Consider the following 22,113-nt stretch of genomic DNA (forward strand, 5'->3'; position numbering starts at 1 on the left):
TAGTTCTATGAATTAAAGACAACGGACGATGGGAATTTATTCCAATAAGATGGTGTCCTAATCAAATTGAATGGAGATGTCAAAATAAAAGCTTTAGTTCGATAGATTTTAGCTACTAGTCAAATTCTTCCTTCAAAGATGTTGAAGACAACATTATCATTTTGTTTGTTGTATTTAGATTGAAAAACCAATGTTATTTGTTGAAGGTGATCTTGTCACTTTTGGTCAAAGGTTAAGGATTTGACCATTTCTTTGAGTGAAATTGTGAGGTAACCTCTCCCAAAATGATTAACCTAGAGTAGTTATTTTGCAAATCCTATAAATGCAAGGCCAATTGTGATGTAAAAGTGGGGAGCGAACTTGGACATAGGGGAAACTCTACTCAAATACATAGGAACTTCAATAATATTAAGTTTTATTTTATGCACAAGGATTTTTGAGTTTGTGGATTCTTAAAAAGATAATGAAGAATGCATTTTGGTTCGTAGGTATGAAATGTCCTTATAAGTTACGATCACGAATTTATCACATGTTAAACTAGGGATTCCTTTATGCATTCATGTGGATCATTATGTTTGGTGTAAAGATACATGTTCATTTCATGGTAGCTTGATTTGGATGCATTCATATGGCTTATCACTTCATTTGTCAACATTTGTCATACTTCTTGCACCATCATTATATTTCTATGCTCAAAACCCCTTTTGTGAATTGTCATCTTTTGTGAATCTCAATTAGTAGTCGTATGTCTATTATCAAAAATCATATTCATACCTTCTTTTAGTTTCATGTTCTAGCCTTTTGTACTTTCAGGTGAAAAGTACACAAAAATCCAAAATACATACATCATACGAGGGAGTTGCCCCTCTCAAACGCAGAAGAAAATTGCAAGTTGATATTTATCAATTGCAATCTCTCCAACTATTGGCATAATTGTCGCTATTCACAAGGTGAATAGGGTCAGTTTCATAAGTACCTTCACAATGACAAACTTGTTTAGCAACAAGGTGAAACAAGATGTATGATACCTAAGGAAGAATGGAAGAAGAGAATATGTTTATTCTGAAACATGGGAATAATAGAGACAAAGCGACATTTTATCATAGAATGAACAAACACATAACATCCTCTCCAACTATTCAGGATATTTTAGAAGCAGACAATTTAAGTACTCTCTTTGAAGAAACACAGCTAGACAAGGCAGCAAACTTAGTGATCAAAATTCATTGTCCAAAACAAGACTTAAAGAAGTTTCAAGGGACTAAAGTTTTGGCACCCTATTTTGAGGTGTTTGATTTTTCAAAAACCCATTGGATGGTTTGGCCTCACAAGCGTTATTTAAATATTTCTTTATTAATTCAATCTATATCCATTATTTACGCAACGATAAAACAAAAATCAAGATTATGATCATTGTCACTATATGCCCATAAGTCTTTGCTTAATTCAAATATAAAATTATAATCAAGATTTAAATGGCAAAACAAGCTACCTTTACCATTCATATTGCTACAAAATATGGGGCTCAACTTAGAAAAAATTGCGAGCCGAGAATAAAATTATCACTGAGATGGATTTGAAATCACCTTTGCTTAATAAGTTCTTTTGCACCTGACAACGCAGTTCCAAGTGGCATGTTACGTTTATATCATGTATCAACCACTTATCTTCAGTATTTTGACCAGTAGTTATTTTCCTCTCATGCTAACAACGAGGCATGTTGAAATATGCATCGAAGTTCATACAAGGCAGATCATATTTCAACAGGACATAGAAAAGGCTCTTTGCACTTGGTAGTTTCTCAAAATGGCCTATAAAACAAAATGAACATGATATCCTTGTCATAGTTAAGCAAGCTTTCGAATTTGATTGACATATATAAGACCACTTTGGATATATAAAATCTGGTCAACTAAAACATGGAATATGATAAGTGACTTATACTAGTAGATTAATTAATAAGCTACAAGAAACATGAATCGTATAGCTGTCAGTTACATCTGATATTGTTATGTCAATTATATACACGACTTCTCTTTCATTTCTTTTTCGGTATACAAAATTTGCTTCTTTGCAATATACAAAATTTGCATCTCATGTTTTATCTTAATTACTCACACCACTTCACCAAGTAACATTTCCATCTCATCAACTTCTGGTGGCTGGTCTGTTCCTTGGCCTGCAATACCTTCAGCTAAAAATGCTTTTGCTTCTTCTTCAGTGACATCACTGTAAATTTGAAAGCAAATAAATTATTTATCTGGAAATTTTTCATTATTTAAAGTAAAGAAAATCCTCAAATTACATAATTACATTTCTACTTACCTGTCAGCCGCTTCACCCTTGTTTATCAAAGTCAGATTCTTGGAAATTATTAGCTCCCAAAAATCATTGAATCTTTTACTCTGACATTTAGTTGCCAGTTCACGCATGAAATTATTGAACTCCATTGGTTCCTAAAAGCAAAATTCAATAAGTCAATAGTTTAAAACGTACACAGGGATCTAACTATTCTATAATGAAACAAATACTTCGTTAGCTCGTACTGATATTCCAGATTCAAGAAAGATCATTATTTTTTGCAGTCAAGTCACGTGTCCCATCATATTGGAATTTCTATAGTTCCTTATAACCAGGTAACAAATGAGTGAATCAGGGATGGCATTTGGTTAATATCTGAAACAACACATGAATGCACTTGGATGAAAGGCAAGGCTTCATGTAAAAGACAGGTATCTCTTTCCTTCCTCAGCGATCTCTCAGAAAGGTTTAACAATGCCTTACAAGGATTCAAATTTCAAAATGAATGCCATCTGGAATAGATAGGACATGTATGTTTCAAATAGACAAAAAAAACACTCAGTTTCTTCAAGTGCAGCTCAAATAAATCATAAATGATGTTCTCACAAAAAATATTTGTGCATTGTCAATAGATGTGAAAAATAGTTCATATGATAAACTCACAAAGTTCATAGAACAGCAGTTGAAAAGATGGAAGATGCAACCGACAAACCTCTTGTTGAACACATCCACTTCGTAGTGCAAGGATACAATCCAGGGCTTTACTGTATGTGTTTCCGCTGTAAGAACTGTCCAACAGATCACTGATGAGTTTTTTCATTTCACGTACTGCTTTAGGAACCCATTCATCACTATCACGGCGGGCCAACATAGCTTCAAAATCTTGAACTGGTGTTAAGCCTCCAACTTCATCTACTTTCCTAGATGCAAGACTTTCAAAGGATATATCACTTTGCAGGTCAACAAAATCATCTTTACCAGCTTCTTGAGACACTGTTGCTTTGTCCCTCCAAAATCTCCTGGATGTTTTGTCTTTCTGTTGAGGAATAGGGCCAGAAGCTATGAACTGTATTCTTTGGCATCCAAATTAAAAATATTGCAAATAAGTGAAATAACACTTTAAGTTTCAAGCTGGATCCACTTTACCTTTAAATTCACTTTCAATTGAAACTGGCTACAAAATCTGTTTATAGAAAACTGATTTTCAGAAACAATATCAGGGTCAGGCTCAACTATCCTCATAATTAGATCATCAACTGGAGGAACATCTGCATCTGGATTCCTCAATTTTGCATCAAAAGAACTGTAAAATCGCTGCACAGTTTCAAACAAATACCAAGAAAAATATGAATCGCATCCAGAAATACTAGGATGGAAGAAAAAATTGCCTAGCATATATCTTTCAAACAAAATATAACATTTTAAAGATTTTTGCAAGGGTTATCCATTTTCTAGAACTCTATTCTGCTACCACAACATTCAATCCCCTTCACTATCCCAAAATAAAAATCAGAAAAAAAAAAATTAAAAACAGAGAAAAAAAAAACATAATTAATGTAAGCACAAATAAGCAGTAATATCAATACTCACAATAGACAAGAGCCTACAACGCAGTGATAAATTGAACCTCTTATCTCAAAGGTCTTGGATTCAAAATTTCAAATCTAATCAAATTTAACAAATAATAATAAATAATCACTCATCAAACTAACAAAAAAAAAATTCTCACAATGAAAAAGTATGGCCATATTAAAACTGCAAATTAATTTGTAAAGTTACAAAATTAATTTGCAAAGTTACAAAAAAGAGTGTTCTCTTAATTCGACCCACGTTTGAAATGACACAAAAACTATGAAATTGATCAACCAGAGCAGTTAAAGCTGAATGCAATTTGACAGATGACAGTTGAGACATCTAAACTAAGTACACAATAATTATTTTGGAGCCCTTGTAATGACCATTGTCTTGACTAGCTCCTTGAAGACCTAGGGAAACTAAGTTGGGTGAAGGTGGTTGAAGATAGAAGGAATATTGCAAAGTAAATCTACAATCATACACGAGTCCAAAGTCTAATGAGAGAGCACAGTAGTGGTAAGGATCTTATACAAGCAGGGGTCACACACTTTGCTACTAATTTTCTAAACTTGCAAAAGCATATTCGAAACATTGAATGACCTCAAGTGTATGTTTCTGAGTGTGAAATGGTTTTAAAGTCTTTATGCCAAGATGTCTGGAGCAATGAAGGTTGTGAAGGTTATGTTTGATGCTAGATTTAGAAAGCTAATGGAGGAGATCATCAATGTTGTCAAATTTTACAATTTGCTGATTTTTATATAATTTTTTATATCCAGGTGTTAGCGCTGTTGGTAAAGGTTCTATGAATTGCAGATGGGAACAAAAACCCCACAGGGTTTCTATACGAGGCCATGAATAGGGCCAAAGAGGCCATTCAACACTTGTGTAGGTCAAATGAGACCAAATATAGACCCATATGGAACATAATTGATCGTAGGTGGAACTGACAAATCCACCAACATATTCATGCAGCTTCCTACTACTTCAACCCCAAGTTCTATTTCTCTAATAGTTTTAGAGTAGATGCAAAGGTTCAAATTGGCTTGGACACATGTATTCCAATATAGGTTGCTGAATTGGACCTTCGAGACCTCACACTTGATGAGTTGCAGAGCTACGAGAGGGAAGAGGGGCCATTGTTTTCTTCTGATTAAAAACAAAGGAGATACACCCTGCAGCCAGATAAAGAAGAACATATGTTTAGTTTTATTATAACATTTATTTCGCTCATTAAGTTTATTAGAAGCTTAACCACCTTATAAATGGCTTTATTTAATCCTCACATTTCTGTGGTGGGAAGATTATGGTGCCACAATGCCTAGTCCTCAAAAGTTTGCCATTTGAATAGTATCCAAGCCCTGTAGTGCTTTTGGTTGTAAGAGAAACTGGAGTACTTTTGAGAACATTCACACAAGGAAGCACAATATGTTGACTCAGAAGTGCTTGAATGACTTGGTTCGTGTGTAGTAGAACCTTCGTTTGCATGAAAAGGTGGAAGGGCAAGCTTCATATGAAACACTTGACTTGGTGACATTGATCCATATTCAACAAATTGGATTGCTCCTCTTGATGTTGAGGATGCAGATGCGCATGTGGGTGATCCTTTATTAACTGATGAGCCACTAGTTGAGTTTGAGATGAAGGCAAATGACTAGGATGCATAAGTGGCAGCACTTGAGGAGGAACATAAGCATGGTCATCCATCAAACACTTCTATTGAGACTAAGGCACCTATTTAGGCACCTGCTGAGGATGTCGCGATTGCAACTACTTCAACACCACCAATGCAGCAGCAGCGATCTCTTTTGAGCTTTACTTGTACACAATTTATAATTTCTACTTCTAATTTTCATTGATATTGAAACTTGAACTTAATATGTGTTCAGAAGATGTAGTTTCATGGAGTTTGACTTCTATATGTATTGAACTTATTTATATTCAGATGTACTTGTTTTTTGGTATATAATTTTATCACTATCTTAGTCTACTAAGTTTTGGTTGATATGAAATTATGAATTACTATTTAACTCAAAACTTTGATTAATATATGGTGAATAAAATCATTATATGTTCTATAAATTTGGTGTGTGTACGTGTATTTTTAAGAATATTTTAATAAATTGTATATTTCCAAATGTTTGATAAAAGTGCCAATATTTTTGCAGATCCGAGATTTTCAAAAATTTTGGGTCAGCCAAGATATTGCTGAAACCAAAACTTTCAACTACAATCTTAACAACACTCGCTAGGAAGTTGCATCTGTAGGGCTTTACTCAAACATTTTTTATCGTCTGACTTCTCTATAGTCAAGCTGAAATGAATTTAAAGATTGATTTTCAGATTCAACAAATCAAAGTATGTGTCAGGCTTCTGCTCAACAAAAGGAAAGCATTCATGGCATAGGGTCTATTGTCTTCTTTCCAACATTGGAGTTATGGATATCTCATACTAGTTCCAGCTAGCTGGAATAGATTAGGCAGCAGAGACAAAGTAGAAAAACCTAAGGAAAGAAAGAATATCGGCAATCATCTGGATAGGTTCAAATTTAAATTGCTAAAGCTTCACAAATTTGATACTTCAAGTTCAAAACTGCTCTAGCAAATGCTTAAGTTACACATGTAAGGTTTTATTTAATTCTTAAGTTGTCATAGGCTTATTCAGTTTAGCTGATTATGTTTCTACATGCTGCTACAACAAGGCTATTGTAGAGTATGTGTGCTTTATTGTATAGTTTGCATGGTTCAGCATTGATTCTACAGGCTGTCACAACAATGTAATTGTATTGCATATTTGTTTCAGCAGTGCTTGGCTGTTATACTTGATGGTCTTTGTAATTATGTAGGCACTTGGAGCTGTTAATGATCTGTTTTTGAAGCAGTTCTGTATATCACCTTTGCTGGTTTGTTCTTGGAAGCTAATAGTTGCCTTCTTTTTTATGTATTTCATTCATTTGCTTATTTCAGTTTTGGAAAAAATATGATGAGAGATACTCAGCCTAAGTGCTTCCACACGAAGCAACAATTATTCCACGCCATAGAACAGAAGCTCAATATGATAATGAAAAGCCTAAAATATTCAAAATGCCCTTTACAAACGATAGTAATTTAGTTTTTGGTATATACCTTTTTTACAAATTTAGGAAAAAAAACAGAGTGTTCCCTTCGTATGACTAACTATTTTGGCTGCATAGTTGCTGCCTTTCCAAACAATGATATCGTGAGGTTGCTAACCTTGCATTAATTCAATATTTGAATCTACAGTTTGACCAAGAAGGCAGACACCTCTTGTAGATTTCTTCCTCCCCCATGGACTATTAAAAAATCACTGAATAATATTTCCTCCTCCCAAGCGTATCTTGAATCCTTAGACTAAATCATTGGCATATGTTACTAAGAGTCAAAAATAAATTGTCTTTATAAATAAAGACAAATATCATTACATGAGAGCAACGTTGAATTCAAAGGAGAATCAAGAAGGTAGAGAGATTGGATTTTCCTCCAATGCTCTGAAAAGCATTGAGGGTTTTCATCCTCCACACTAGTACAAAAATATATTTGTTCATAAATTCACTGTATATTTCCTTCATTTTCCACCACCTAAATGTTATTAAAACATATATTCATGTTATGACTTTAATAAATGATTTATTGAATGATCATTTTAAGTCACATTTATAAATTAATTAATTGAATGACTTCAAAATAATATTAAGAGAATATAATATTTAATTAATTAAATTAATTTGAAAGTCGCCTATATGAGAAGTAGTGACATTATAGTCCTCCCTGGTGACATTGCTTGTCCTCCATCAATCAAAATCCAAGATGCTGCAATATCTACTCGCCTCCCTATGTGGCATCTTAACCAGGAAAATCCTTCAATCTAACAAAGTATTCCTTAATCACGTTGCTTCTTAATTTGCACTTTCATCCAAAATAATCTTAGGCACCAATACTTAAATATACCTTCTTTTTCCAATGGTGGAAGCTCAAGAGATGGAGTAGTGTGTTGCCACATTCCTTTCTAAAGGCAACAATGTGAAACACATTATGGATTTTGCTGCCTTCAGCCAGCTTTATGTCATATGCCACCTCACCAACTTTCCTCTTAACCCTGTAAGGTCCAAAAACCAAGTCCCAAACTTTTTTGCACCACTCCTCTTCAACATAGATCACATATATGGTTGTACATGCAAGACAACTAAATTACCAACCTCGAAAAACTACTCAATCTTATTCCTATTTGCATATAAATTTTGTTGGTTTTGTACAATGTAGATTTTCCTTAACTAACATTAAGGATATCCTTGTCCTTGCCTTGTGATCATTGCTAAATTGAAAAGCTAAGTCTACAAAAGATGTAGTGGGATCTTTGCAAATCCCCCTTGAACACATCGAATATTTTAAGGGTTTTGTTGTCAAAGTTGATGCAAATGTAACGTGAATCTCCCAACCATGCCAAGTCTCAGAGCCCTTGATTTGCCTAAAGCGCTATGTTAAAAAAATTTGGTCAATGATGGACCATACTTTAACAGTTTTGTCTAGCCAAGTGTTCATTGTCTTCCGAGAACTTCACACTCGATATCGCACACTTTTGGCCTATTAGAGTCTAATTCAGCTTTTGAAGAACAAAGTTGGTAAATGTCATCTTTTTTCTCTGTGTTCCTTCAATGTACAAATTTCTTCCTATGAAGGAATGTATGGAGAACATATGAGATAAATTAGTTTCAAAGATCAACAATGGAAAACAAAAGAACCAAACAAATTAACTCGCAAACAAAAAACAAAATCCTAGTGCTATGAAATGTGTATCCAAAGCGCCAAATTTAATGCAAAAATAGAGTAACTGTCTTATTAGTTATTTGTTGTTATCCATCCTAGCTTTGATACCATGTTGAAGTTTTAATACCAAAAATGAAAATGAACAAACAAACAAAATAATGCACAATAAGACAAAGAATTATTCCCGTAAAACCCTCCAACTTGAGGGAGAAAAACCCAACCACAAATATATCAATTATATATATATATATATATATATATATATATATATATATATATATATATAATTGTAAGATGTGAACTATGAGTCAAGGATAAGAGCCTAAGTTCATCACATAACCTACACATACATATGCATATAGGAGGGAAGTTAAGAAGTTGAATCCTTTCAATCCCAATTCTGAAGAACTAGGTCTAGAGAGATTAATGTTAACCAAACAAGTAAGGAGCACTAATGCAAACTAGGTCTAGGAAGAATAGGGGAATGATATCCAAGTCTTTGAAAAAAAGTAAGAAACTAGAGCTAGATATAAGTAAATGTGTTGAAAAGACAAAGAAGGCAAAGAACACACCTTTAGAAAAAAAATTAAGCTTGTTGTTCTGATCAAAATGAAAGGAAATCCTCAGATTTGGGACTAAAACTGCGTAACATACAAAACTCAGATTTTTTCAGCAATCTGTCAAGGGCAAATTTGACGCAGCGCAGGGCAGGAGAATCCCCAAAGGAGATGTCCTAGCCCCCAGCAATATAACCATGCAGCGGAAACACAACAACAAGAAGCAACAATGCAAGATCTGATACCAAATCATAATAATTTATTTATAGATACAACTAATTACATGCAATGTGCCCGGCTATAAGGCCTTCCGAGTTAGGGCCAAATACAAATAGCAATTACAAAATCAGTTTTACAAGATCTCTCAAGATCCAACTTACAAAATCAATCCCAGCTAGCCCAGATCTGCAACATAACAGCAATCTGGAAGAAACCACCAAGGAAATCTAAACTTGTGCTCGCAAGCCCACCAAGCAACTTCCTTGTTTTCCAGCCGTAGCCCTAGCTCTGCTCCAACTTATCCAAGATTCAAGTGTAAATTGCCTCACATTCGGTGCTCTGTCCACACATTCACAACTCCATCATAATCCTACTGTAAACTACCTCACATTCGGCGCTCTGTCCACAAACTCAGGAAAACTCGCCCTTCAGCTGCTCCCACATTCACTCCTCCAAATGAATAAATAAAAGACTCCACAAGATCCCCTACTTATACCCAACTAAGCCACAAATCGGCCTAGAACAAAAATTAAATGCCCATACATAAATTAAATGCCAAAAGTCGGCCTCCAAAAGAAATTAAATGCCCAAAATCGATATCCGAGTAAAATCGCGTTATCTCCTAGCTCCGATTGAATTAGAACTCGCGCTTCAAACCGTAGGTAGTACTTTAGGTCCTCTACAACCCCTTAAGTGCGCAAAAGCTGATTCCCCAAGGAAAAGTGTGCATCCATCCCGAAAGTCACACACAGAAACCCGTCACGCAGTCTGTTAGAAATCGATACTCCAGGAGAATTGCCATATCTCCCAACATATAAGGAATTAGAACTCGCGCCTTGGACCATAGACAATACTCTAGGCCCTCTTCAATCCTTGGAAAGCGCAGCCTCTAACTCATTGTGGAAAATTAGTTACATGCCCTGCAACAGGCACCCAGAAACCAGAAAACACAGTTCCAACAGGAAGGTACAAACAACTCAATCCATCCAATCTCTATGCAATCATGAAGAAAGGTTCCCCAATGTGTCTCCAACACATCCTTAACCATGAAAAGCATAGATCCACCAAAATCCAAGCTCGATGCTCCTGCATCAAAATTAGATCTTCAAGGGTGAAATGGAATGGAGCATCAAGGGTACAGTGCACCCCTGATTGACTGTGTGCGACGTTGATTCTAATTTCGTAGTTCCAAAGAAAGCTGAAAAGGATACTCAGATCTGCAACCTATTCATCGGTTCAATATTTGCAATCTACAATACAAAAGGGTTTTTGTTGTTGATGGGGGTTTGCCCTGTCAAACCCTAGTTTAGGAATTAACCTTGAATTGAAATAGTTGAAATAACATGAATGTAAAGTAAATGTACGGATTCACCTTACAATAGCCAAATCTCTTGAATTGAATGTAATGTGCTTACTTCACCAATTGATTTAAATCAAGAAGATGAATATGAATGGATGTAGAAGATGCAACAAAGGATCTTGAATGGATCGAAGAAGATCTTGAAGATAAACTCCTTCAATTGCTTGAATGCTTAAATCATTGATCTTCAATGGAAGAACGCTTGAATGAATGCTTGAAGACTTGAAGGCTTGAAACTTGAACACGTAAGAGCTTCAGCGCTAGAGTGATTGCTTGATATGATATCAAATGAGAAATGGAGCAAATAAAAGGCTTTATATAAAGCTCGAAATTAACTAACCCCATAAGCCGACCTACCTAGGAATTAACACCCGAATGTACTCGAACACGGGACCTAAAGAGGAGACCCAAAATATGTCCCAATCAAGGGTGCATTGTGCCCTTGACAACTAGGTACCGAAACCTCTCGGATCCCAAAACTCGTCCCAGATCTCAAGAATTAGGTGCAGAATCAGACATATAGTCATTACGATGTGAGGAGCTTATTCCAAGTGGATAAATGAAGGGAAGGGAAGACCTAGGAGGATAGATCCTTCCTCAAGCTTAACACTATGACAATAGGAGCTTTAAAGAGGATCTATTAAGTTTTACCCCAATTCCACCTAGGAGAAAGGATAGAAAAGGGAAGAAAGAATGACAGATGCAAAGAGATTGATGATCTCGCATTAAATAGGTGTTAAACCTTCATTAAATTGGAGCGCGTCCAATTTAAGATAGTACAATAATAAAATAATAGAAGACTACTTTACAATATCTCAAAACAAAATCAATGTCTATATGTGTGAATTCCTTCTTGAAGTGTATAAACTTGTCTTGACCCTTCATTGTCTTGACTCTTCAATGTCTTGTCCCTTCAAAATGAGGACCCTTCATTCTCTTCAATAAAAAAATAAATTATTTATATATTTCAAATTTAGGAAAGAAGGATAGCTCCCAACACTATAACACCAACAGGTATCAACATTTTGATTTCTTCTTCAACTCTTGGACACACATTATTGTGCTTCTTTCTTGGTTCGTCACGATGTTTATGAAATTACTCATTGTTAGTTGGTCCTCTTCATCAAATCTATCCTCATGTCGATGGAGGATCTATGCCTGAATATTCGCTTATATTTTCTCAACATGCAAATTGTTGAAGATCATATGGTAATGGGACAAGAACTTAGACAAGTTGATGATGTGTCTATTGCAAGTTTCTCAAAATAAAGATTTTGTTTAACTTGACTACCTTCACTTACAAGTCTCAATTAGTTCATTGCTAGCACAAGTATTATGGTTGTTTGATGTGTGTGGGATAGCATGAAATGCACTACAAATGATTTGTATTGGCCATTCTCTTGTTTCGTGCAGGTCATTGTAGTTCTAAATAGGGATTATTGAGTATGTCTATTGCATGCATGTAATGTGTGGTTGTCGCATAAATGAAAACTAGTTTTGTTGGTACTTTGTTGGATGCACCTTCTTCCTTTGTGTTGTCCATGATCCTATTGCCCAATGGAATAGACATTAATTGATAAGGGTGCTCCCCTTACGAACCCCAAACACACACAACACAATAGGAAAACGAACAAAAAATGGCAAGAACAAAACAATAGCAAGAAGATAAACACTTGCTTTCTATTATCTTCAATGAAATGACATTACAATATTCAAAAATGTAACATGCTACAGCCACATGGGAATTTAATGTGAAAGCCTAGAAGGTTCTAGAATTATTTTCTATTAAATTTGAATATGATGAGAATATGCCCCAAATGGGTTTTGACACTCATTGGAGAATTTGATTGGATTTTACCTTTCACCTAAAGTAACGCAACTTCCAGAGGCCATATCTTGTGAACTGAGTACCTATTTGGCTATTGTAACCACTTATCAGGAAAACCTTTTGAAGCACTTTACAATTTGGGCTTGTGAATCATTATTCAATCAAATTTTGACCCCCCTTCTAGAGCCTCTAAGACCTCCAAAACTGAGTCCAAAGTTTTTGTTACCACCCTGTCAAACCAAAACATTCAATATCTTCAAGACTCGACTTGATCTTGCCACAAAAATTTACCAGTAAGATTATATATCCAAAATGAACCTCCAAGGAAGCAATTGGCACAATTCGTACTCAAATGAACAACTGACTAAAATTGTAGACTTGCCAAAAATAGCAACCCTACCCAAAGATAGCCCTTATAAAAAACTAGACAACATTTTTGGGTGATACAAGATCGATCTTATACCCTAGATGCTCCTTCATCATTAATTCAAATTAGTTGAAAGAAAAAACAATCATCATTCAAAACTTCCTCCATCAATGATAGAAGAAGTAGATTACTTATAGTTTAGAACTTTAGATACATGTCATTTGTAATTCATTGTTGTCAAAGAATCATGTCATGCATATTTGCACCTTGCCACTTTGTATATAATGTCAAATAATACCATCTAAAAGGGTCAAACATTAATATTTTGCAGTCACCTCTAGGTGCATGTTCAACATGTGTGACAACTTTATAAGAGGATTTTACACAGCTGAGTTTTAACCTAATGAAAATTATGTTGAAACTAGAGCCCAAAAATCCATAAATATAACCAGCAATAAGAAAGAGAGAAAACAAAAACAAAGAACATCAAAATTATCCTAGGAAAACATTTCGAGAATGAAGGGAAAAACCTAGCCACACAACACAAAAATATCTTTATTGATAATGAAATGTTCCACTCTACAATATCCTTTGCTTGATGCAAATATATAACAATAGGAGAGACTCTTCACATTATAACTGAAAGGTCTCTTGAGATTCCTATAACTCCCATAATTAACAATAACTCTTTGAATATTCATGCCTCAATGCATGAGGTCATTTATATTTAATATTACAATTAAACATAAGTGTCCTTTTCAGCTGAATGTAACAATAACGGTAATAACGTTCATTTTTCCAAAGATAAAGATCTCTATCGCAGCTACTATCTTCAACACTCCCTCTTGGCCAGAGAGAGATCTTTAGCACACAAGATTACAACCAAAATGTTAATGATAAAATCTTACAATATATCCTATAAGATTCATGAAAACCTATAACAATCACATTCATGGAATCACTCAACATGAAACCCTATAACAATTAATCACATTCATGGAATCACTCAACATGAAAACCTATAACAATCAATCATATTCATGGAATCACTCAACATGAAAAGATTTGCAAGACTCACAGCTAAGCCTTTTTTCATGGACTCTCTCAACATGATGTTCACTATCGCATAGTGAAAGAGTTATCATAGCTGATCTTACAGTCGCATTTGTTCACACAAGAATAGAAATATGCATTATAACAAGACTTAATTCCATTTAAGTCTCAAATTTTTCAAATACCATAAGCGTTACAAGCATATATATATGAATGAAAGAGATTCCATACACTCCCTCTTAAGAATGAACCCTCCCTTTGAAGCTAAAATATCTCCCTCTTAATCATTTCTTTTCTTTTCTTGTTGCATCCTGCAACGAAAAGAGATTAGTAAACTAATCTATCATATAAGGAGATAAAACATTCTTTCCAGTTATATAAAAATTTATAAAAACTTATCTTTATGATAATAAAATATCATCTCCTGTAATACACAGATGAGCAATCTGATACAAATGCAACGATCAACACCGATGATTCACCCCACTCTCTCCACGATGAATACGAAGCCCAAGTATACACCCGATACAAAACTTGAGGTGAACAATAGTTTCCAACTATCGAGACCATCACAATCCAAATTGTATGAAAATGGAGATACATAACAGAGAAGGACCAATATGCAAGGCTCATTAAAGGCTCGGATGCTTGCTTGAAAGAGAGACACGCACAGTGCCAGGAAGATCCCAAAATACAATCTGTAGTCATCACCACATAAGTCTTGCTTCTTCTCTTCAAGATTTAAAACCCTAACAAGTAAATAACGCTCATTACAACATAAACAACTACCATTATAAAAAAGATGCAAAAACGATAATGCATAATATGAATTTAAGTCATAACGTATTGCATGATATAAAAAGCTTCTCCATTTCTAATTCCTTCCAATTCCTGGACGTCTATGTTTCCAATTTTAGCAAAAAAATAAATGACACCATTTAAATAAAGTTGAGCCCGCAGAAGATTGTTATTAAGCAAGGGATTGCTATTATAAAAGCTAATAGACAGCAGTAGAGGCGAACACTCATGCCACGAATTTGAATGAGAATCGAACACCAAAGTATATGGTTGCTTCTCGCTAATCAGGGATTACTTTAGCAGCGAATCTTCGCCTTTTGGCAATCCCGTCTGACGTGTCAATCATCATTTGGCAAATATTTATCATATTTGGGTCCAACCTCATCGTCGAATATTTATCATATTTGGGTCCAATGCCCGGGGTGGTCGCCCATTAGTTATCACATGATTGGTCAAAAATATCGGTGCAATCACCAATGCGATATACAGTTTGGATACATTTATTTTAAACAATTCGCCAGCCTTTGCATGTTGTTTCTTATTGGCCAACGTTATTTCGCCATTACTACAACCATATTAATTTTTCCTTGGGTTGGGTGTCGCCAACCATTTTACCGACGTGTGTCGACCACCCGCCCTATTTAGCCAACTATTTCCTACTATAGGCTTGCATCGGAAGGTGCATTTCGCCTACATTTGACATTCCCGCTTGTTAATGCCGCCTAATTCGCCAACCTAGATTGGAGTATAAGAAATTATTATTCTACACAATTTGCTATTTTCTGGTCTGGAGACTGGCATTTCTTATTGCTGCCGAACTTTCAAAGTGCTGAGTGCATTGGCCATTGACTCGTGGACCTGGTTTTTGTAAAAGGCAAGTGATTTTTAAATTATTTTATAAGTGGTACTGGTTATTTTTTTAGTTTCACTGTCCAGTGTCCGTTGGTGACTGGACATCTCACATGCTAAGATAGCCTATAGGTATTAGGTTTGCGAATTATATTGGGCAGTACTGTAGACTGTAGTACTGTAGTAGTAGTACCCTTTTTTTGAGAATGAATCATATTATTTTTATTATATGTAGTCTAAGTAGTTAAGTCTTTTGTTCAGCAACTAAGTTGATTTTTTTTGCAACCTTTATCGATTTGCCATATCAAACAAGAGGGGTCTAATCCCTGAAATCCAAGAGAGGCCACCATTACCAAAACACAGAACCATAGTGGCATATTTTGGTGGTGGAAATGTTGGCAACCTACAAGATTCACAAGTTAGATCTCCAATGGTTACTGAAAAAGGAGATTCATCACAAGTTGGACCCTCAAACAGTATTAAGTTCAAGTTGGTGAACCTGATATCTCAGTCGAGGACGAACTTGAACAAGATCTGGAGGAACTTCCCCCGAGTAGAGAGTCACAAACTGAGATTACAGAGTTGGAGTCAGTCCCGGACCAGTCGGTTGAGAAAACCAAAAATTATTCCATAAATCAGGTTCATGCACAAAAGGGGAAAAAAAGAAAACTGGAATCGAAGAAAGATCGATCTCGCTAGGATCTGTCCAAAAGGAATTTTCAGTTAGAATGGGTGGAAAAGTACTGGTTCATTGAACCAGTGCCCAATCCAAATGATGGTGAGCCTCCTACAGAATGCAGATGTAAGATTTGCACAGAGATAACAAAGAAGGAGAAGAGGCTGCAGCTTAAAATTGATACCATAGAAAAGCATGTCGTAAAGTTTAAAAGAAGGAAATTATGCATGGAGTCGAAAAATCCGTGCTAACTTGGAAAACAAAGGAGAACTGTCTGCATATCAGGAATGCTGAAATATACGAGTTACACCAGCAAATATGGGAGAAGTGTTCTGCAGTAAAAGGTTCCATTGAAGATTTCATTGGGAAAGCAACGGAAGTGCAAAATATGGGAAAAGTAGTTCAATTAGGTGTGGTCTTTTATATATTGCGTAGAGGACGCCCTATGACGGACTACCCTACAATGACTGCAATATTGCGTCTTTTGAAAACTTGAAACTATCCTAACAGTCACTGGTCAGTAAACAACGGGTGGGAATGGGCTAAATGTCTTGAACAGGTTGAAATAGAAGATATGAAGGAATCTATAAAAAACTTAGATTTCATTGCATTGTCTCTAGATGAAGTTACAGCAATTGATAATACTTCCTGGGTGTGCATGCATGTTTATACTGTAAACAGTCTTTGTCATCAACCATTTCTACTATCTGTTGCTAAATTGAATCGTAGTGCGACAACTGAAAACTTATATGAATTATTAAAGACTACTATAATTGAATCTGGAGGTTTGGATAGCATGGAGATTGCCAAAAAGTTGGTGTGTGTTGGAGCGGATGGTGCTTCGGTTATGCAAGGTCATAAAGGCGGTCTTTGCAAAAAGATCAAGAATGATTTGGCACCCTACGCTATTCCCATTCATTGCATGGCCCATCGAATGAATCTAGCTTTTGGAATTGTCAGCAATTTTGGTTGTGTAAGTAAAGTGGAATCTCTGATCAAAGAGATTTACCAATACTTTTGTCAAAGTCCAAAACGAGTTTGGGAATTTCAACACTTTGCTGAAAGACTTACTGATGGGAGGAAGCTTCTTAAAGACAATGATACCAGATGGATCTCTTTGGATGGACCAGCACATCGAGTAATGTCTGAATACCCGTCATTGCTTGGACTAATCCACTCTGTGCGATACAGATTTCCTCGGCTATATTCAAGCCTAACTAATGTTAAGGTACTCTTAACTTTAGCAGCTATTCTACCCATGCTACAGGACATGAGAAATATTATAAAAAAAGGTTCAACAAAGAGCTATGTACATTGCAGAATATAATAAGCTACGTAAAATGACATGTAGTAGCCTGGATACTCTGTACCGATTATTACCATTAGATGAAACAAAGTTTGCAAAGTGGTTAGAAATCTCAGATTTGAACAATCCTGGGAACTTTTTACATATTGGTGGAAATGATGAGGTATATGCCAGGGTACGTGGAGTTGACATACCAATGCAGTACTATGCCCGCATTAACCCCAACGAAGCAGGAAGCGAAGTTGAATCAAAACCAAAGAAGGTACTTTCATGTGTTACAAGTGAAGCCTTCAAGAAGATCAAAGACTCTGTGCTTGACTCTGTCAAGCGAGTTTGCTACAATCTGTCATCAGAAATCAGATTCAGATTCAGATTCCCTCCAGAGGAACTGCTAGAAGCAATGTCAATTGTTTTTCCACAATATTGGTCTCTCAATAGTCCAACTGATTTTCAAAGAAGGATGACGACTCTGATTCAACATTTTTGCACACCTAAAGTAATCAATGGAGTCACCATAAATGAAATTTTAGATGAAACTCCACTGAGAGATCAATCATACTCTTTTGCAAACATAATGAGGGAACAATATGCTGTTATGGAGAACCCAAATGAAGAGGGAGCGGTAACAAAGCTTTGGAAAAACTTTGGTGAGAGCAATCAGTTGAGAGAGGCAATACCAAAATATTTCAAGCTTACCAATTTATGTTTGACAATGATATTGGGTTCAGTGGAGGATGAGAGAGTTTTCAGTACTTTGAGCTTCCTTAAGTCAAAGGTTAGAAACAAATTAGACAAAAATTTGGATAGTTGTCTGAGGCTCTATAATTCTAGGTATGAGGTAGAAAGTTTCCCTTATGACAGGGCTGTCAGCATTTGGAGAAAGTGATGTCAAAGAAGAGGGATTGCCAACATTTCAAACACAAGTGGCAGTGGTAGTGGCGGTGGCAGTGGTTCATATCGTGATATTGAAAGTCAAAGCAATGAAGATGATGTTGAATTTGGCATGCATAGTGAGTCTGACGTTGACAGTGAATCTGAAGAAAACACAACAAACAATGAAATGTTATATGCAATAAATGAGGAGGATTCTGATGATAGTGATGCTGAGCCGGTCCAGGCAAAATGGCAACTATAGCAGCTTCTCAACCTTTTGCGTGAGTCAAGTAATAGGCTAGTAGCTCTGATCTAAGACTCTACCTACTAATTAATTATGTAACATGTTTGTAGAAGTTAATTTATAGCCTTCATTCACTGTCCCTTTATAGATGCTTAATTTTATTTATTTATTTTTGAACATGTTGATGTTACAAACTTAGTACTTACATGTGAAGATTTTCATTGATTGCATTTTTTTAAAATGTTGAGATTTTCATTGATTCTAGTTTTTTCTTTAAGAAATTGTAACATAATGCATTTAACAGAATAAGCTCTATTTTAAAAAAATTGTATTATAATTTATAATTACAAATCAGCCTGTAACATAATACATTTAACGATTGTCAATTACAAACAATTACAACCTTTTGCAAATGACTCAATGTCAAATTGCAATGACCGTGAATTCCCTTTTGCAGATACAAGGGAGCAACAATAGCTATAGGTCGGTTTGTAATTGTATATATGATCAAATATGCTGGCTCTTGATTCCTGATATGCCATAGTATGCTACTATGCTAGTGCCTAGCTGCCCAACTATCCTGATATGTTGGCTCTTGATTCCTGTAACAATTAACATTAAACAAAGTTGAAATTAAATCCAAAATTTGAAATTAAAGAGCAACAAGTAACAAAACGATTATAGTTCTATCACTTACTAAGTTGTTACAGTGCTACTACTTAGTGCTATCAGCTATGACTGCCACTGATAGCAACAGTAATAGTTTGAGAAGATGACCCAGCTTCACTGAATTTCTTTAGGGCGCTCCATTCTACATCATTTGGAAGCCCCATTTTTTTGAGGTTGTAGCTAATTAGTTGTAGTCTTGTCAACAAAAAATACTTCTGAGAGATAGAATCATATGATAGGAGGAATCTATCTATAGAATCACTCATTGTTGACAGTGGTTTGATGCAACTTGCAATTCCCTCCGAAGTGAATTCCTCAAGCAATTCCCCTAAATGAGAATTCATCCTGCCCTACAACTTTTTCATGTAATTTTCGTTTCCAATGAATGTGCTTTCTGAGTTAGCAGGATTTGGTAATCCAACATTCAGCAAGTTCACTATGGTGTTATTCATCTTCATCAACTCTTTGGAAGCAGAATTAAGCGATTCACCAATTCACGTTACTTCTTCACAATGTTGAGAGACATTAATGGCCATTACACAGGCATCCAAGCGGTTGTTTATTCCATGGTTTGCCAAATCCCTATCACTGGATCTCTTTAGTTTATTGAGAACTTGGTTAGAAAGATCTTTTAAGGAACTGGTGAAGATTTGTCTTTTACCCTGAAAATCAATTTTTGCATTTTCAAAGACAACTCTGAGATTGCTATTTAAATCAAGCCATTCAACCAAACCATCACTGATCGTCATTATTTTGTCCCAAATTTCTTGTTTCATAAGCTTAACTGTGTTTATTATAGTATCCTTCACATGATGGTCTTCGGAAGAGGTCATTCTATTTTCTGCCATTACATTCTCCACCTTTTTCTTCATTTCAGACATCTCTTTTTCACTCTTTTTCTGCATTTCCTCTAATTGCCTTTGCCAATTAGTTCCTCTCTTCCTCTCATCCTCCAATTTCTTCTTCAAATCTTGGATTTTATTTGCAGTAGTTACCTCTTTTTTCTTGTTTTCCTCGAGTTCCATTTTCAAATCATGGATTGTCTTTGAAGTGGACTCCTCCTTTTTCTTTGCACTGTCCAATTCCTTCTTCAAATCATGGAGACTTTGAATAGACTCCTCTTTCTTCGTGTTCTCCAATTCCTTTCTCAAATCGAGGTTTTGCTTTGCAGCTGACTCCTCTTTTTTCTTTGCATTCTCCAATTCCCTCCTCAATTTGTGGATTGTGTTAGTGCTTGCAGTAACACTAGACTCCATTTTCTTTGCATTCTCCAATTCCTCCTTCAAATCACTGATAGTTTTTGCAGTTGACAACTCTATTTGTTTCATTTTCTCCAATTGGTTATTCAAATTGTGGATTGTTTTTGCAGTAGACTCCTCTTTTTTCTTCTCATTCCCCAATTCCTTTTGCAAAATAAAAATCATACTTGCCCTAGACTCCATTTTTTTCTTTTCCTTCTCCCATTCATCCTTCAAAATTTTATTTTCCTTGGCAGCAGATTCCAGCTCAGTTTTCAATTGACTCATGACTTGTGCACTACTCTCTACAGACTTGAACAACTGTGCAGTAGACGCTTGTTCATTTTTAAGTCTTTTTTGGCACTCATCCAATTCTTTAGTCAAATGTTGCACTTGTTCATTCATCTTTTCTTGCTGAACAATTGCCTCTGTAGGAAAAGATTTCTTTATCCTGTTTTGCAATTCTTTGAACCTATTGTCTGCTGCCTTCTCCTTCGCCTTCACATTATCAAGGTCTGCCTATAACTTTTCTATTTGCTTTCTAAGCCTTTGTTTTCCCTCTCCGCTTTCAGAAGTGTAGAGTAGACCATTTTGTTGCTCTCTTTTGATATATTGATTTTGTCAATATTTTTCACTTTTGACAAATCCATTTGAAGACTGGTAACTTGTATATCGTTACGATTTATTACATTTTGTGGTGGATTATTATCTCTACCCAGGGGCATAACAGCCATGAAGTTCATCATTTCATTGTTTGGATCATATGATGGAAATATTCTGTTAGTAGATCCTTGACCTTCGGCAACTGCATCACTTTTCAAAGTCTTCATAATTTGCCTATTTCTTTTGCTTGTCTGTTCAAACTTTGATGCAAACTCGTTCAAACTAAAATCCGGGTTTTCTGACACAATTGAGTGTTTGAAAGGTGAATTATCAACTGTATCGTTGAATGCTGATGCTCCTCCATCTCCAGCGAAACTTACTCCACCTACAACTATATTTTGAGGATTGCCACCATACTGAAGATGGCCCATTCCAAATCCTAGCGTTTTAGGACTATTTTCAGGGTTTTGTACAGAAGCCACTGGTGCATACATTGCTGAAGTACCACTGACATTTCTTGCGGTGTAATTGTCATAAGTTTTTGCTTTTTTGCACAAGGTTCATCCATGCTAGTGCCAGTGTTAGTGCCAGTGCCAGTGGGATCAACTACAACTGGATTTGAAGATTTAACAAATAATGTTTTGGGATGACCTTCAGAAGCAGAAGTATAATGTTTTTTGCCCTTTTTAGATGAATCATCTTCAATCTCGGAGCTTCCAATGATTGGTTTACTTCCTCTTTTGGGTGGGTCTAGTACAAGAACTGGATTCCAAATCCCATCACCACTTGCACCAATGGGCCCTATACCTGCATAAC

At 35.7% G+C, this 22,113-nt stretch overlaps 1 protein-coding gene across 1 annotated transcript in view; it reads right to left on the reverse strand.

The window, feature by feature from the left end:
* Positions 1-1,554: 1,554 nt before the first annotated feature.
* Positions 1,555-22,113, reverse strand: part of KU80 (Ku80 family protein) — a 124,867-nt gene continuing 104,308 nt past the window's right edge. Inside the window, exons 9-12 of the mRNA XM_089826528.1 lie at positions 3,448-3,615; positions 3,014-3,337; positions 2,326-2,456; positions 1,555-2,229 (exon numbers count right to left, since the gene is read on the reverse strand). Coding sequence (XP_089682654.1) covers positions 2,115-2,229; positions 2,326-2,456; positions 3,014-3,337; positions 3,448-3,615 — 738 coding nt within the window. The 3' untranslated portion in view covers positions 1,555-2,114. The remainder of the gene's footprint in view (positions 2,230-2,325; positions 2,457-3,013; positions 3,338-3,447; positions 3,616-22,113) is intronic.

Source organism: Cupressus sempervirens, chromosome 4, assembly GCF_028749045.1.
Source record: "Cupressus sempervirens isolate cs-2001-9-10 chromosome 4, ASM2874904v1, whole genome shotgun sequence".
Taxonomy (NCBI): Eukaryota; Viridiplantae; Streptophyta; class Pinopsida; order Cupressales; family Cupressaceae; genus Cupressus; species Cupressus sempervirens.